This window comes from Saccostrea cucullata, unplaced genomic scaffold (genome assembly GCF_032062105.1).
Source record: "Saccostrea cucullata isolate Sc308-1 unplaced genomic scaffold, CSIRO_AGI_Scuc_v1 ctg756, whole genome shotgun sequence".
Taxonomy (NCBI): Eukaryota; Metazoa; Mollusca; class Bivalvia; order Ostreida; family Ostreidae; genus Saccostrea; species Saccostrea cuccullata.
This window is the reverse complement of record NW_026930876.1, coordinates 409,219-425,746: the sequence shown is the minus strand read 5'-3', so window position 1 is coordinate 425,746 and position 16,528 is coordinate 409,219. Positions and strand designations below refer to the sequence as shown.

At 32.4% G+C, this 16,528-nt stretch overlaps 1 protein-coding gene and 1 long non-coding RNA gene across 4 annotated transcripts; both read left to right on the top strand.

Moving 5' to 3' along the window:
- Positions 1–2,904: 2,904 nt before the first annotated feature.
- LOC134230405 (uncharacterized) lies at positions 2,905–6,173 on the top strand. 2 transcript variants are annotated; one of them, XR_009984350.1, is made up of 5 exons: positions 2,905–3,707; positions 4,889–4,999; positions 5,165–5,276; positions 5,499–5,639; positions 5,815–6,173. It is a non-coding gene; the product is annotated as an uncharacterized LOC134230405 (long non-coding RNA). The 2 variants fall into 2 exon arrangements; XR_009984349.1 differs by lacking the exon at positions 2,905–3,707 and adding an exon at positions 3,839–4,041.
- Positions 6,174–8,266: 2,093 nt separating this feature from the next.
- LOC134230404 (uncharacterized) lies at positions 8,267–12,165 on the top strand. 2 transcript variants are annotated; one of them, XM_062712205.1, is made up of 5 exons: positions 8,267–8,386; positions 9,745–9,843; positions 9,995–10,115; positions 11,070–11,213; positions 11,400–12,165. In XM_062712205.1, exons 2-5 carry the CDS (start codon positions 9,754–9,756, stop codon positions 11,642–11,644), a joined length of 600 nt encoding a protein of 199 aa, XP_062568189.1. In that variant the 5' UTR covers positions 8,267–8,386; positions 9,745–9,753; the 3' UTR covers positions 11,645–12,165. The 2 variants fall into 2 exon arrangements, with proteins under 2 accessions (XP_062568189.1, XP_062568188.1); XM_062712204.1 differs by lacking the exon at positions 8,267–8,386 and having other exon boundaries at positions 9,418–9,843.
- The last annotated feature ends 4,363 nt before the right edge of the window (positions 12,166–16,528 follow it).

Below are 16,528 nucleotides of genomic sequence, written 5' to 3'. Positions count from 1 at the left end.
GTGTATGGGGGGGGTGATAGTGGCCAACTTTTTTCAAGGTAAAGTTCCTTTTACTTCCTATCTTTTTGCTACATTTCCTTGATATCACTATACTGTTGTCAAAAGTGGGGGGCCAACCATCCTTTCAATGGTCATTCTCCATAGTGAAGGTAATGTTGGCAAAAAAAGTGGGGGGGGGGGCAGGCCCCCTGCCCCCCCCCCCCCCCCCCGGTTGCTACTTCCCTGTCATAATTAGGTATGTCTGCAAGCTCAATCGCCATGCTTGATTAAATTGTTTATCTCGAGGCGATGGATGATTGACACGCCGAGAAGCCAAACTTTGACGGTACTAATATTAGGTATCGGGTAACAACTAACAATAGTTTAATCAAATTATAATTTGGCAGAACTTTCTCGATCGATGCTACCATGTACACTGCTAGTATGTATATAAAAAAAATCCAAAGCCCCTTCGACATTACGTAGTCGCGCGTTCCGGTATACATGTACTTTTGTGAAAGCTTTGAACACACACAAAAAATAATATTTAGAAATCTGTTAGAGCACAACAAATTTTAGCGTTCAGGGGCTCTTGCGCCAAAGGCGCTAAAATTAGTATTGCGCAAAATATTCTCGTTTTACAGTATGACATCGTTTACTTATTTACTCAAAAATCTAGATGTGATGACGTGACAGTGGTGTCTGCATAAAAGTAGATTCTTAGTTTATTGCGATTAAATGCAAAAATTATTGCGATTAAACACAAAACGCAATAAGTATTGCGTTTATTCGCAAAAGTATTGCGTTTAAACGCAAAACATTATTGCGATTAATCGCAATGTTTTGCGTTTAAACGCAATAATTATTGCGATTAAACGCAACGTTTTGCGTTTAAACGCAATAATTATTGCGATTAAACGCAATAAAAAATATTTCTCTCTGCGAATTGGCCTCAACTGACGTCCGTAAGTTTAAACTCTCTATCAATAATTATTGTATTGACAAAAAAATTATTAAAATTATGGTAAGCAATGGAATGTTAATTTTCTTGTTGATAACTCGCACATTTTGTCATCAATTATTTGTGTAAATACATAAATATTTCAACTTACATATGTTTTTATTTAGTCATGTATAAATGTCTATACTACATTTTAAAGTAGTTTTTAATGTTCCAAATTGTCTGAAATAAAACAAATTGATTGATGGAATGTTTAGTTATGTAAAAAATATCAAACAAAAGTTGTTTTTTTTAGTACGTGAGGACGAGGTAACAATCAAAGTCACTATTCCTGTCCATGAGTCGAATTATATATTTGGTATTTTCATCTTTCTTTGATTTTCAGGGGGTAACTCTTGCTCATGAGTTTACGGCTAAAATAAGATCTTTCATTCATAAAGCATCCGAATTATCGCCTGAACCAATAGATCTAAAGATTTTTATTAAAATCTATGCATTAGGATATTATGAATCAGCCTAAAGTTCAAAGGTCTGCCTTTGAAGCTATGCAGAAAAACAAGAAAAAGTGCATTGGTTTGAGCGATCCTTACACTTTCCTAACATAAATTTATAGGCCAGATTTTTTGAAAATTTATAATTATAGACCAAATCAGAAGCTGTATAATATCCTAATGCATAATTTAGCTGTATTTCAAACTCGATTTTGAAAGATTCAGACATGGCTTTCTTTCTTTTTTCGATAATTTGGAGAATTAAAAAAAACTCCTCTACTGTTACATGTATATGACTGAGAAGAAACAAACATGTATTTTTATTTCTGCCATTTTTTGATATGTTATTTCATTAAAATGGTAGAAGACACGTTATTTCATTAAAATCTCAGACTGTTCTTAGGCGGTTTAACTCTAGATAATTTTAACAGGTTTAAAGACATGCATTTAAAAACCGAACAGTTGTCCAAATTAACAATTTATATTGATACAAATTTGTACTGTTAAATCCTCTTTTTAACTGCGCAGTACAGAAATTTGCCTACAATAAAGGATCGAATTACCAGGTAAATAAATAATTCTTGAGATTCTTGCGCTCTCCTGGCTAAGTGAAGGTAAATAATTCTCGAGATTCTTATGCTTACCTGGTCAAGCAATTTTTTCTACGATTTATCTCTCCCCTTATATAGCAGCACTCTTGTTACACGTTGTCCAAGAAATATAATGACTGGTTTATTTGTAGCGTATATTTGTGTCCCAGTTACATGTAAATAATGTTTTGTATACGATTTTATAGTACTACTAGTGAACTTTTGTGAGGAGCGTTGACTTTTACAGTTTACGGTTTACTTTTACCTCAGGACAATGTATGGAAGCTCTTCTACGATATTAATGTTTACTCAGCAATTAATTACTTGAAAATATTTTTTTTATTTTAAATCACAAATATATTGCCCTTGAAGGGGCATAAATACGGACCCCTGGAAATTCCACGAGTGGGAGTAGGTGTCTGGGAAAAGTAGGCATCCCCTATCGACCGATCCCACCCACCGTGGACCATGTATTGAGTATAAAAACAGAGGTTTAACAATTGATATGAAAAAAGTCAGACAAAATACGATCCATTGATAGGTCTCATTTGCATACAAGTTCATTTTAACGACCACAGATTTAACGAAATGCCGGCGTTTAAGGAGGTTGTTGAAATCCCTGTCACGCCAACTTATCAGTTTGTAGACTGCTCTTATTAAAAAAACGATCGTACATGGAACAGTTCCTTGAGTATTGAATACAGTGAGATGTACACACCATATGTAGGTGATAGCGGGATATAACTACCTACGGTAGGTAAGGACAGTTAAAGATGGAAGAATTGAAGATTTCTCTTTTGTTACACAGTTTAGTTGTTAGTAAGCCCTTTTCGTTTAAAGTCAGAAAAACATACGAATATGAGGCAGATGTGTCAGACACAGTGATGTCTTTAATTGCAAGATCACTGGAATATCGAACATGAATAAAAGTAACTATTGTTAACTGATATGACATCGTCAATATATCTTATTGTTGAGTAGAAGGTCGAAATCTGTGTTTTCTTCTTCTCATGTAAATTTGAAATAAATGCTGCTTCAAAGGAATATGAAAGTTAGCTACTAAAGACGCACACTCAACAAGGCCAACAGTTGTTGGAAGATCTTTCCACCTAAGACTACATAAATCTTGTCAATGAGGAACTCCAGCATGCTTTTAATATCATCTCCAGAGTACTTGTGTAGAACTAGAGTGATCTTTAACAAAACAATTTGGTTGATGACCAAACAAATTATAAGAAAAATACCTACCTACATTTTTACCGAAGAAGCAGTTATCAATGATATCAATTTTTTTTTTTCGATTTCACTTGAATGATGGTTGTATGAAGAAGGATATGTTGATAATGAACAGTATTCAATATCAAAGTCCATAAAACAATACAAAATAGGAGCAGAGCAAACATGGACCTCCGAAACATCAGAGGTAGGATAATTGTATAAAGTGTAAGGAAGTCGTACCTTTTGATGTCACCTACTCTCAATAAAAATTAATCAATTCCCTTTTATCTTGTTTTCGGACAAAGGAATACATAATAAAAAAGATCATAAGGGGTGGATTATGAACTTTCTTGAGAGGGGAGATAACATATCCAGTCATAAAACTCCAGGGTAGAGACTTTCTGAAAAGGAAAATTCATAAAAAAAATCTTCAGATACAGCAGAGTGTCTTAAATCCCGTTTTCAATGGTTCAATAGTGCAAGTATTTTGTTTTCATCTTTATACACTAGCACCATTATCACCAGACTTCTTGATAGAAAGCTTGTATGATCAGGTGAGCTATAATTGTGAGGGACCCCTCTTTTAAAACGGTTTAAACTACGCAAAATAACCTATAACAACACCCGCTGAAAAGTCGAGTCTACAAATATATATAACTTTTGAGAATTTTAATTTATGGATAATACCATTTTATTTACAAATACAGAGCTAGGGATATATCACGTCGTTTTCTTTTATATTATACATCAATATAAACTGCAGTTTCATATTACACATCCGTCCTGAAGAGCTCTCGTACAGGTAGGTCAATACACATTTTATTTTTAAACAAACATTAGTAACGTTCTTACACGAAAGAAAGTTTTAATTCGAAAAGTAAAATAGATTTAATGACATACATGAAAAGTGGAATTGGTTTTCAGTATATATCAAGATCGACTGCATTATGACATAAAAAAAAATATACTCTTTACAATTGGATCGTCGAGCCGAGGTACTTTCTGCTTCTTACTTTAAAGGATATTTTCTTTACTTATTCTGGTAACTTAAAGGCAATCAAATGGAAAATTTCTAATTAATGAACTTTTCAAAAACTAATCATTTTTAATTACTATTGTGAATTTCTTTTTAAAAGAAAACACTGTTTGGCATATCCTTCATCAATATAGTTGTTTCTCTTTTAGAATTTGTCTGAATATTTTGTTTGGATTTGAGAAGAAAAGAAAAAAGGGAAAGAAAATAAAGGTTTCTTTATGCATGAAAATATAGTATTGGGTTAATAACTTTTTGACTGGGTTGGAACCACCACCCTCTCCTTTTAGAAAAGGAATCCCGCATCCACGCCTTTTCTCAACTTTATTTTTATCAGTCATTTACATGAATATGGTGTTCTTCTTTTTATGATATTCAATCAGTATTTCGGAAAATGTATTGTCTTGAAAAGCCTTTTTTTTTGGGGGGGGGGGGGGGGGTATTAGTTTCATAATTACCTTTCCGAATTCCTCAATTTTATCATAAAATCAATTTTAGATGGAAAAAGAAAAAATATTGCAGAAACAGCAAAAATATGTATAATTATGCATGAACTATGATCTTTAAAATACGATGATATATTTGTTGTTTACATTATTGTCTTACGTTTATTTAGATACTTTAAGAAAGAACAAGGATGACATTTTATGTGGAATTGCTATCGTCAGCCTTTGGTTTGATTTTATTCGTCGTTGCCATGGCCTTACCTGGATTCATAACTGAAGAGGTAACTGTAACCTTTTTGAAAGATTATATGTTATAATTGATTAATTGAAAATTCAATAACAGAAAAAAATCTTTTTTTGAGAGAGAGAGTCAATCAAAGGAAATAGTCATGAATTGTTATGATATAAATATGGGAATTTACTTAGTGTATTATGCAATGCTTTAGAGTATCAAAATGGGCATCTTTTACGCCAGGATGTGTGTTCCCAATCAATGTTCAACAAGCTCTTACGTAGATCTGGATGAGAAGAATGAAACCAAAGGGCAGCTTTAGCTCTGTAAATCAATCAATCTCTCTCTCTCTCTCTCTTTCTCTCTCTCTCTCTCTCTCTCATTTTTAAAGGCTTTGTTCATAGTTATTTAATTAATCTCCGATATCTGAAAAAGGGATTGTAAATAATGTCTGATGGAGGAGGTACATATATATGTGGAATATTATGGATGTCCTAGACAAGAAACCCTCACAAAACAGTGTTTAAAATAACCATACTTTTCTTCAGCAATGATAGATATGCAGATAGAGAGTCTCCTTGCTGTCGTCCTTGGGGGAGTCGGATGGTTGATTCTTTTTTGGAATACCAAGAGGAAAGTGTCGATTCCATCGACGTTTGTGATTGGGGGAATTTTACTACTTGTGGCAGGTAATGACTTTTTACCTTAATACTGATTTATTTGATATCAGTAAATAGCTGTAGAACATTAATCTATCAAATAAAGAAAACCAAAAATATGTTGTGTCATCAAAACGTTGAAATCAATCCTTATTATTGTATGCTTAAAACAAAATTATTTTTAAAAATATGTTTTCATCTATAGTTACATCTGAGTTCGCTGTCTTGCTTCAATTTATCGCCACGAACGTATCCAGAAAAGCATCACAAGGGAAAGACAGCACTCTCGGAGTTCCATACTCATTAATACTTGTCGCCTTTGGTATTTTATTCATGCTTGTTGCTGTTATAAGGAGCTTTATGTTCTTTATCAGAAATGAACATAATGAAGATAAAACGAAGACTTATCAACAGACAGGGGATGAACCAGGGAGAAATATCAAAACAAAATATAAAACTAGAGCTTAAAGCTAAAAGACATCATCCTTAAAATATGTTAAGAATTAAAGTTTGCTATATTAGAATATGTTATTATGATATTTTTTTAAGTAATTTATATCTTTATGATCAATTAGACGTACATTAAGTACTAGTATTTTACATTGTTTCAAAACTTAAATCGTCTGTACAATCAAATATATATACATTATTATTTAAGAAAACAATATTGTACGTAGAAAAACATCTCATTTTGTGTGTTGGATGAGGGGATGGATAAAACCATACAATGAAACATATAACGCTTTCAGTGTTCGTGCAGAATCACTGAAGCAAACGGTTTGGTTTAATCAATTTTTTTTCAAGATTGTAGTTTCTAAATTAAGAAACATTCAGAGAGAACGAAAAAGAGGATAGGACACCAAGAGATAGATAGGCAAACGTACTTCAAATATTAGGATATAAAGTTTTTAAAATTGCATCTTTTAGCTGTGTTATTAATGAAAGGATTTTGCCACCTAAAATAATCTAGTCTCTTTTTTATATTTCACGAAAGAGGGTTAGGATTGCTTAATCCAATCTCCTTTTTTCTATCGTCTTCCAATCATTTGAATTTTTAGTTGATGTAGTTTATGCTTAAAACAAGGTACGGTTTCAAATATTGCCTTGTGATTTTCTTAAAAAATGAAACTGATGTAAAATTTGAAAACTCATGCTTTGAAATTCCATGCGGAAAAATCAAGCAGATCATTTTCCTCACACACATTTCTAAATGCTTATTGTGGTGAACATGCATATTTTCCTTTATTTTCTGAAGAAGTTGAGGAAGATACCAATTTTCAATGCAATTTTCTGTCAGATAATATTGTTTCCAGGTATCGACCACAAAGATTTTGAGATATGTGAACTTTAAATGAATTTTACAACATATCTAAAAAATAAAAATTAAAGCTGAATATGACGTATCTGATCTAAGAATAAAAATACAAGAGTAGGTTTAGATTAAGATGATATTTGTTATTAACGTTCAATTAAATTCAAATTTTCACCAATTTTGAACTTAATTATCCCCACGTTTCTTTAGTTAAATTGATTTTAAACTGTGTCTGCTACTCAATTTCGAGCCTGAAATAAATCGGTTATTGTTGTAAAATTGTGATTTCTATAAACCGCTATTGATTTATATTGTGTACAAGTAATTTGCAGGAAAGTCCTATCTTGATATAAAGAAATAAAACTGATAGAAAGATCTTTTTAATTTTGGTTAGTGTGATATTATCTTTTTAAAAAGCCATATATGACGTTAAATTGGGAGACAGCTGAGGACACTATTTTCTTAAGGGAAATTACTCTTGAAATGGATCATTTTGAGACTTTCCTTAAAATAAAGAAATGCATCAAATTAACGACGTCATATTCCCAGAATGATACCTTTATGCTAAATACCTTCTTTATCGATAAAAGCCATGAACACAACTAATATTTGAGACAGTTTCAAAATTTAAAAAAAAAAAAAACATTTAATTTTTAGGGCACAATTAAGCAAAAAACGTACCTTCTTTTGAAATATTGAGATTAAGATGTTTTTCTTTTTCTTGATTAATTAAATAAATGAAATACCACTTGTCTGTAATATGGCTCCAAGGAAAAGTAAACACGTATGTTCCTCGCTATTTATGTTGAAGACACCCAATTTTATTAAAATAGCAGGCTATTATTAGACACAATTCAGTTCTATTTTAGACATTTTTTTACGCAATGTCAAAGTTTGGGATTTAAAGCCGATCAATAACGATTCTATTCATTTAAATCTTCGTTTAACTGCGCATAATCGACAAGTGCCAAAAATAAAGAATCGAATTACCATGTAAACATAATGCCCAAGATTCTAACGCTCACCTGGTCAAGTAAATTTTATAAAAAGTGATGTTTTTCTCACCTTTTTCTACACTATTAAAATACTTCAGTCCAAAACTTTCCACAAATTTCGTAGATGATTAATAACTGTTTTAAAAACATTTATTGGTAGGTAATATTTACTTACAGGGTCATTATAACGACCACAGAATTCACAAAATGCTGACTTTAAACGAGGTGGTTAAAATCCCTGTAACATAAACTTATCTGTTCTTAACCTGCCTATGTTTAACAGCTTATCGTACTCGGAGCATGCTCTTGATTGTTAAATAAGTTAGGAAATGTAAAGGTGATAAGGTGACCAGGTGATAGGAGGATATCTCTACGTAAATAAGAAAAGCTTACAATGGCAAAGGGTGACCTCGTTTGTCAAAGGAGTAAAAATTGGAAGGCCGCGATTGACATCAGCGGATGAAAATTAGGTAGGGACTGTTTCTTTACCAATTGCTCGACTTTTTTTAAACAAAATGTTGAGGTCCTTCGGATAGGCCCTGGAAAACTGAGGTCCCGTCTCATGGCAGGTGCTGGCACTATAAAGATACCTCATTGCCCGATTTTCAATTTCAACCTGCAAAGGACTAAATTTGAAGACCTTCATTGATAAACGTTGGCGATTCTATATGAGTGAAACATTCTCCAATGATACGTCAAGCAACATTCAATTATTTAATCAATCATTTATACATATTGTAAGTTGTTTGTTGACCCTTATGGTCAACATCCAGATATGAAACAGATGAGATAGACATTAAGTGTCATTGAATTCATGTCCACTGGGTTAAATATCGAATCGACATATCAATGAAAGTTTACCGACTGTATACAAGAAAGCATCACTAAAACTAAACTGCATGGCTCTACTTCGGCATAATAATGTTATCCTAATGTCGAGTTGAATAATATTTTTTTTAAAGACCGTTTTTTCCGTGTTTTCTTCTTCTCATATAGAAGTTTTGGAATAAATTCTGCTTCACAGGAATAAACGTTAACTTATAACGTATATTTCCATATGCTAGTATTTCATTAAGTGCCTAATCTTTACCTTCATTTACTAGCACCTTATATATTGTTGTTAGCATCATACTACTGAATACAAAGTTTGTCTGTTCAGGTGAGCTATAAAACTAATAGGGGACCTCCTCTTTGAAAACACTTTAAGTGCGCTTTAAATACGCACAATAACAAACCAATATTAGAATCTATTTGCACGTTTATTTTTAGAATCAAATATATATAGTTATTGGGACATGTTACGCTGTTTTCTTTGATGTTATATATAAATACAAACTGTTCCATATTACACAGCGGTACTGAAGAGCTCCCATATAGGTTGGTCATCACTCAGCTTTTATAACTGATTCTTTTCCTTTTCTCTAATGATTTTTCTCTTCATTCTTTGTTTAATTTTTCTTCTTTTTTGTCTAATTTTAATACGTTTGTTCGTTCGTTTGTTTGTTGTTTAACGTCCCTCTTGAGAATTGTTCACTCATATGGAGACCATACCACTTGCCGGTGGAGGGCTGCAAATTTTGACCTTTACTCAGGCCCATAGAGCAGGGAGATATCTTTTTCGTGCCAGCACCTATTATGATGCGGTTCCTCGGTTTAAGCCAAAAAAATAATGCATTGAATATAAAATATGGAAACTGGGATTCATTATCAGCGCATCAAAAATGACTGAAATACTTTCTTTAAATGAATTACAAGTATAACTTCTTTTTTTAAACGACAATTCCTCGCTTAGTAAATAATCTTATGTTTGTTATGGATACTTTAAAAGAGAATAAGGATGCCGATTTATGTTGAATTGCTATCGTCAGCCATTGGTTTGATTTTATGCATCGTTGCCACGGCCCTACCTGGATTCATAATTGAAGAGGTAACTGTAACTTATTTGAACGATTATAATTGTATTTAAACTCGGTAGAATATTAAATAGAAGAATAGAAACACCATTTGTTGTGCAACAATTAAAGGAAACAGTAATGTATTTTCCTTGTAATAGCAATTTATACTATTCAATTTTGTAGGTTAGCCAATTGAGCATTTTTTACGCCAGGGATTGTGATCGCCAGGAAACTGACAAATGCTCGACAAGTTCTTACGTAGCTTTAGATGAGAAATATAAGTTCAATGGGGCGCTTCAGCTCTGTAAGTCTCTTTCTCTTTCTCTCTCTTTCTCTCTCTCTCTCTCTCTCTCTCTCTCTCATTTTTTCTAAAAGTTTTCTACATAGTTATTTGATTTACTTCCGATTTTGAAAAGAAGTATTTTTAAATATTTACATTTACAATAAAGAACAAGGTTCACGTTTGCCTTATTTGGCCCTGTGAATTTCTGAAAAACTGAAACTACATAGTTTTTGTTAACAATGCATCTAATATCTTTTAGATCTTTGGTGATTGTGTATATATAAAAAAAATGACGTAATTTACTGGCTAGTCAATGCATTATAACGTCACGAAATGCGTCCTCAAAAAAAGTATACAAAATCGGCCAATTTTAAAAGCTATTTTTCGATATTTAATATAGAGCGCAATCTCTGATCTAAGATATCCAATCAGTAAATGAAAAACTGTTTCTGAGGATTAAAAGACATGTTTTATTTTTTTAGACAAGAGAGTGCGCTCATATGATTTTTCTTCATTAAAAATATACTCAAATATACCTGTTTAGCCTAAAATTCAAGAACATTGAAATTTTATCAAGTCAGTTCTCCGAGACCTGGCCTTTTAGGAGAAAAATTTTAATAGGATATGAAAACATGAAGTCTCTAATTTATTTAAATGCTTCATATGAACAATCAAGTGTTTATAAATCAATTGGTATATCTACAGGGCTATTTTATGCATAAAGTGAACCGACTTCTTTCCCCTATATATGATTCTTTACAAAATAAAATGCAGTATATTTCCTCATGAACTACATTACATATGTACTACGAATAAGCATGAATATCTCCTTTGTTACGCCACTTGACGTCAAAAAATATAGTGCACACTGTTTTGCGTTAAAAATAACAGTTGAACGCTTCACGCCGGCATATTTATCGAAGTCTTAAAAAAACCTTAACAGAACATATATAAAATAACCATATTTTTCTTCAGCAATGATAGATGTGCAGATAGAGAGTCTCCTTGCTGTCGCGGCCGGTGGAGTTGGATGGTCGATTCTTTTTTGGAATAATACCAAGAGAAAAGCGTCGATTCCATCGACGTTTGTGATTGGGGGAATTTTACTACTTGTGGCAGGTAATGACTTCCTACCTTAATAAACGATATCAGTAAATAGCCGTAGAACATTATCTATCTAAGGAAGAAAACCATAAATATGAGCGATAATCTACGCGTTCAAACCGTTTAGATTAATATTTAGATTAAGGATATGCTTTAAATATAAATGAGATAATTTTAAGTGAACTTTTTTTCCATTCATAGTTACATCTGAGTTCGCTGTCTTGGTTCGATTCATCGCCACGAACGCTTCCAAAAAAGCGACACATGGGAAAGAATTTTCTTTTGGAGTTCCGTACTCATTAATACTTGTCGGCTTTGGTATTGTATTCATGCTTGTTGCTGTTATAAGGAATTTTTACCTCAATATCAGACATGAAGATACCACGATGACTAATCAACGGACGGAAGATGAACCGAGGAGTAATATCACTGAAAACAAAATCTAAAGCTAAAAGACATCATCTTTAAAATATGTTGAGAATTAAATTTTATTTTGTAAGAATATGATAAATTTGTAATTTTTCCTTTATGATCAATTAGACTTAATTATAAAAAGTAGTAGTATTTAAATTATTTCAAAACATAAAATGTCTGTACAAACAAATATTTAGTATTTTTTAAGAAAACAATATTGTACAGGACGACAGAGTATTTTTGTATCATTACGAGCTTGTAAATAAAATATTACAAATATGAACAACAGAAGTTTATGAGTATTAAATAAATGCTCTTTTCCTCTGTCTTTGAAGTAAGTAATAGCAAATTTGCAACAAACATCAAAGTAGCATCTCATTTTGCTTTCATGTTGATTTTGGCACATATTGAGAATGCTTTAGCTTTGACATTTACTTAACAAAATGTGATGACTTTACAACAGGTTTTGTTTTAAATTTGATTCATATTTAAAATAATTGAAAAAAAAAACAAATGATAGCTATGTGTAAAAGATGTGACTTAAAGAATTCCCCATGGTTTGAAATTTGAATATGTCTTTTATCAAATAAAGCAAAAATAAATTAATAACAATTGTCTGAATGATGCCGTATTTATCTTTTAAATATCAAATAAGGGTATACTTTTGAGAATGTGAGGATGTGTTGCTTCTATATATACATGAACTACAACTGCTTTTGAAAATTGTCCATTATTACTGCTACAGTGTCATAACTAATTAGTAGGTAAATTGTTTTCTTCTATTGGATTTGAACTTGGATTTAATTTTAAAAGTTGTAATTCAACTTATACTCATAGAACCATTTCTTAGGAGAAAAGTCTTCAAAATCATATGTCAGGTTTGGATATTTTTAATATTCCAAGCAACCAAATTGAATTTAAATATGACCGTAACTATATTGATTTCCGAAACTTTTGAATTTGTTTACAAAAATTATACATAGCAGGTTGAGGTAAATGTTCTACCAAGTCTCTTTCTTTACACCTCTCTAAGATGATTAACATTAGTGAAGGACAAACTTCAAGAGTATTGTTCAACATTATTTTCGATCCCCGCGAGAAGTGGTGTAAACCAGATGTGGATACGAAATAAAAAATTCCAAGGAACTTTTAGAACATTTGAAATCACAAAATTTTAACAAAATCAATAACATTAAAAGGTACCACTTATCAACTTTAAATACAACTATTTCCCACGACAAATAAAGGTCCAGGCTTCCAACATCATTGATAGCTGTTTTATAAATAAAAATTAAACTCGTACCCATTTTAAACAAGAAGCCAATTGGCCACATCGCTCATCTGAGCACATGGGCTAGTTAAAAACACAAATCAGCTCAGTATTGAAAAACTAACTTGTCGGGGAGAGGGAATTCGATTTTTTATTACTTGAGAATGTCATTATATCAATTAAATATACACTTTACAAAACTTCTAAGTGTTCACTTTAATAAATGTATTTCTTTAAAAACTACCTCATAGAATGGTATGATGTTTTCACACTATTACAACAAATGAGTCTTCTCAACAATTGCAGAACGAAATTAAAATTCAATATCACCGATGAAAACCAATGTTCCGTGACGGAGAGCCGTTGGAATATTAATATCTGGACCATCTGTTCACCGCGTTTTACTCGTTTTCATTTTAGTGCTTAATTGTACTTTTTTAAAAAATATCACACAATATCAAAACCCATTTAAACACATTTTTCTGTAGGCTGTGCTCATTTTTCGCCACCAATTTATCACAATTTGAAAGTTTTTGAAAAAATTTAACCACACCGGAAGTGACCTTAATATTCATCTGGGGAGAAAATTTCGCGTTATACCAGGTAAAGAGAAGTGTCCTAAAGAAATCCTAGAAACATAGAAATAAACCATTTCAATCGTACGAAAATGATAAGAAATCGGTGCTCGTGGCAGTCTTATATCAGCTCAAGCAGTCAGAATTATCCTTAAAGCGGCGCACTTACGTGCTAAATACCTAAGGACATTGACCAAAAGGTACTTGTGTGACGATACACTGTCAAATTCCCGGATCTGAATCCAATTGAACACATTTGGGATTTTAAAAGAAATGTCAAAGCCCCTCCCCTTTTCCTCACAATTTCAATGGTTTTGAAAGATCAAGAATGCAGAACATGAAGGTACATGTAGGTGTGGCAGCAGATGGGTCGATCTCCTATTCAGTGGTACATGATATCCAACAATAAAGATTGTCTTGAAGTAATTAGAGCGAGTAGTGGGTCTTACTTCATCGATTTTTTTTTTGTGCGGATTTTCATTTTGCGGGTACATCATTTCCTTGACACTTTGCTTAAAATTCTGACGAGATACTTACATGAAATGTACGCATTATCGAACTTAAATATGCATCATTTACCAAGAATTAAAGAAATTATTTATTAATTGCATTTGTTCTTTAAATCTTCAAAAATGTGTGGTGAACACTTAGAAGTTTGGTTCAGTGTACATGTATAATTTTGCCATAATTGAGAATAAGAGTTTTAAAGATTTTTTCTATATATTTCTATGTAAACATTTCATTGCCCATTATGGCCCCACCTTACCCCCAGGGGTAATGATATGAACAAACTTGAATTAACTCTAAAGGATGTTTCTATATCAATATCACCAATCAATGCTTTGAGGATCTTGAGAAGAAGATTTTAAAAAGACTTTTCATATGTATTCCTATGTAACACTTCGATCACCCATTGAATCTACACTTCCTGAGGATGCTTACACATGAAATTCATCTTTCCTGTCCCAGTGGTTCTGGAGAAGGTTTTTAATAATTTTCATATATATTCCAATGTTAACTTTTGATCAGCCATTCCGACCCAGCCCTACCATTGGGTTATGATTTGAACAAACTTGAATCTACACCACTTGAGGATGTTTCCACATTAGTTTAATCTTTCTTGCCCCAGTGGTTCTGAAAAAGATTTTTAATGATTTCTCCTGTATATTCTTATATATTCCTATGTTAACATTTAAACAGCAAATGTAGCACCGCACTACCCGAGGATGTTTCCACTAAGTTTCATCTTTCCTGGTCCAGTGGTTCTGGAGAAGAAGATTTTTAATGATTTTTCCTATATGCATGTATCCCTATGTTAACATTTGATCAGCCATTGTTGCCCCGCCCTACTCCCCGGTGTCCTGATTTGAACAAACTTGAATCTTCATTACCCGAGAATGTTTCCATGTGAGTTTCATCTTTCCTGGCCCAATGGTTCTGGAGAAGAATATTTTTAAAAGATGTCATTAATTTTTCATTAATACATGATTATCTCCCCTTGGAAGAGGGCTTGTCCTTTCATTTAAACAAACTTGAACCCCTTCACCCAAGGATACTTTGTAGCAAGTTTGGCTGAAATTGGTCGATTAATCAATTGCTAATGTACGTATCACAGCTAATTAAGAAGGCTTCAGTGGTATTAGTAGACATATCAATTTGGTAGCACACATCGATCAATCTGTTTTCATTTGATTCTTGTTTTGATTAAATATGACATTAAATCTCATTCGTCTGTCCGTGTGTCCGTCGTTCCGTCTGTCCGTCAATTCTTATTCAAAAAAACTTTGACCTTGCCCATTACTTTTGATATAGATGAGCTATGACTTTCATATTTCTCATGTGTATTCCTTGTGACAAGATCTTTCTTTAGGTACCAACAAATTTGACCTTGGAGTTTGATCTACTTTAACACAAGAATTCCAAACTTTTTTGGCCATAACTTTTGAATGGTAGATACTAGGAATTTCATATTTCACATATGTTTTTTGTAGGAAGACCTTTCATTGGATACCAACAACTCTGACCTTTTGACCTTGACCTTGGAGATTTACATACTTGTGAAAAACTTTAACCTTGACTTTAACTTTTGAATGGTAAGGGCTATGGCTTTTATACTTCACATACTTATCCTTGTGAGAAGACCTTTTATTGGATACAAAGAACTTTAACCCTTTGACATTGACTTTGGAGTTGACCTACTTTTAAAAAACATTTTGATATCATTGACAGCTGCTTTTTCAAAAAGAACAGAACTCATAAATATAAATACCTTGTCAGTGGTTATTTGTAAAATTATTTTGTTGAAAAATTCTAATTGTACACACAAATATTCTGAAGTTGATTAAAAAGATCTCTCCTTGAGTTTCTTATTAACAATATGGTGTTTTTTGGTGATTATGTCTTCCAACAATCTGTTGGAATTCCCATGGGTACCAATTGTATCCCGTTCTTAGTAGACTTATTTTTTATTCATATGAAGCAGAATTTTTTTTAAATCTACAACTGGAAAAGAAGAAAATATTTGCTGTGGCCTTCAACTCGTTATTTAGATGTAGCAACATTGTATTGTCAATTGACAATGGTTATTTCCATTCTTATCTCGATACGATATATCCCGGAGAGTTTGAAGTAAAGGATACCACAAAGTCAGACACATCTGTTTCATATTTGGATAATTTACTAAAGAAAGAGGATGCTCATCCCTCCATGGCACCTGATCCCACTTCTGATGTTTTAAAGGTCTGTATTTGCTTTGCTTCAAATTTTGTATTGTTTTATGGACTAACGAGCTTGAATACTGTTCGTTATCTCCATACATTTCATCCAAAGTCGGCCAGAATACGACCCATTGATCGTTTATATTTGTTTGCTAACAATGTCATTAAACAACTTTAGAATTTACAAATTGCTGACATATCATCAATTTATCTGTGATGTGTATCCGGATCATATTCAGAGCATGTTCTTAGCAAATAATTGGGAGGAATATATACAATAAGCAGGCGACAGTAGAAAAAAAAAAGTTGACTCTAAAATCATCTCGTTTTTTTATACACCCACAATTTCATTCA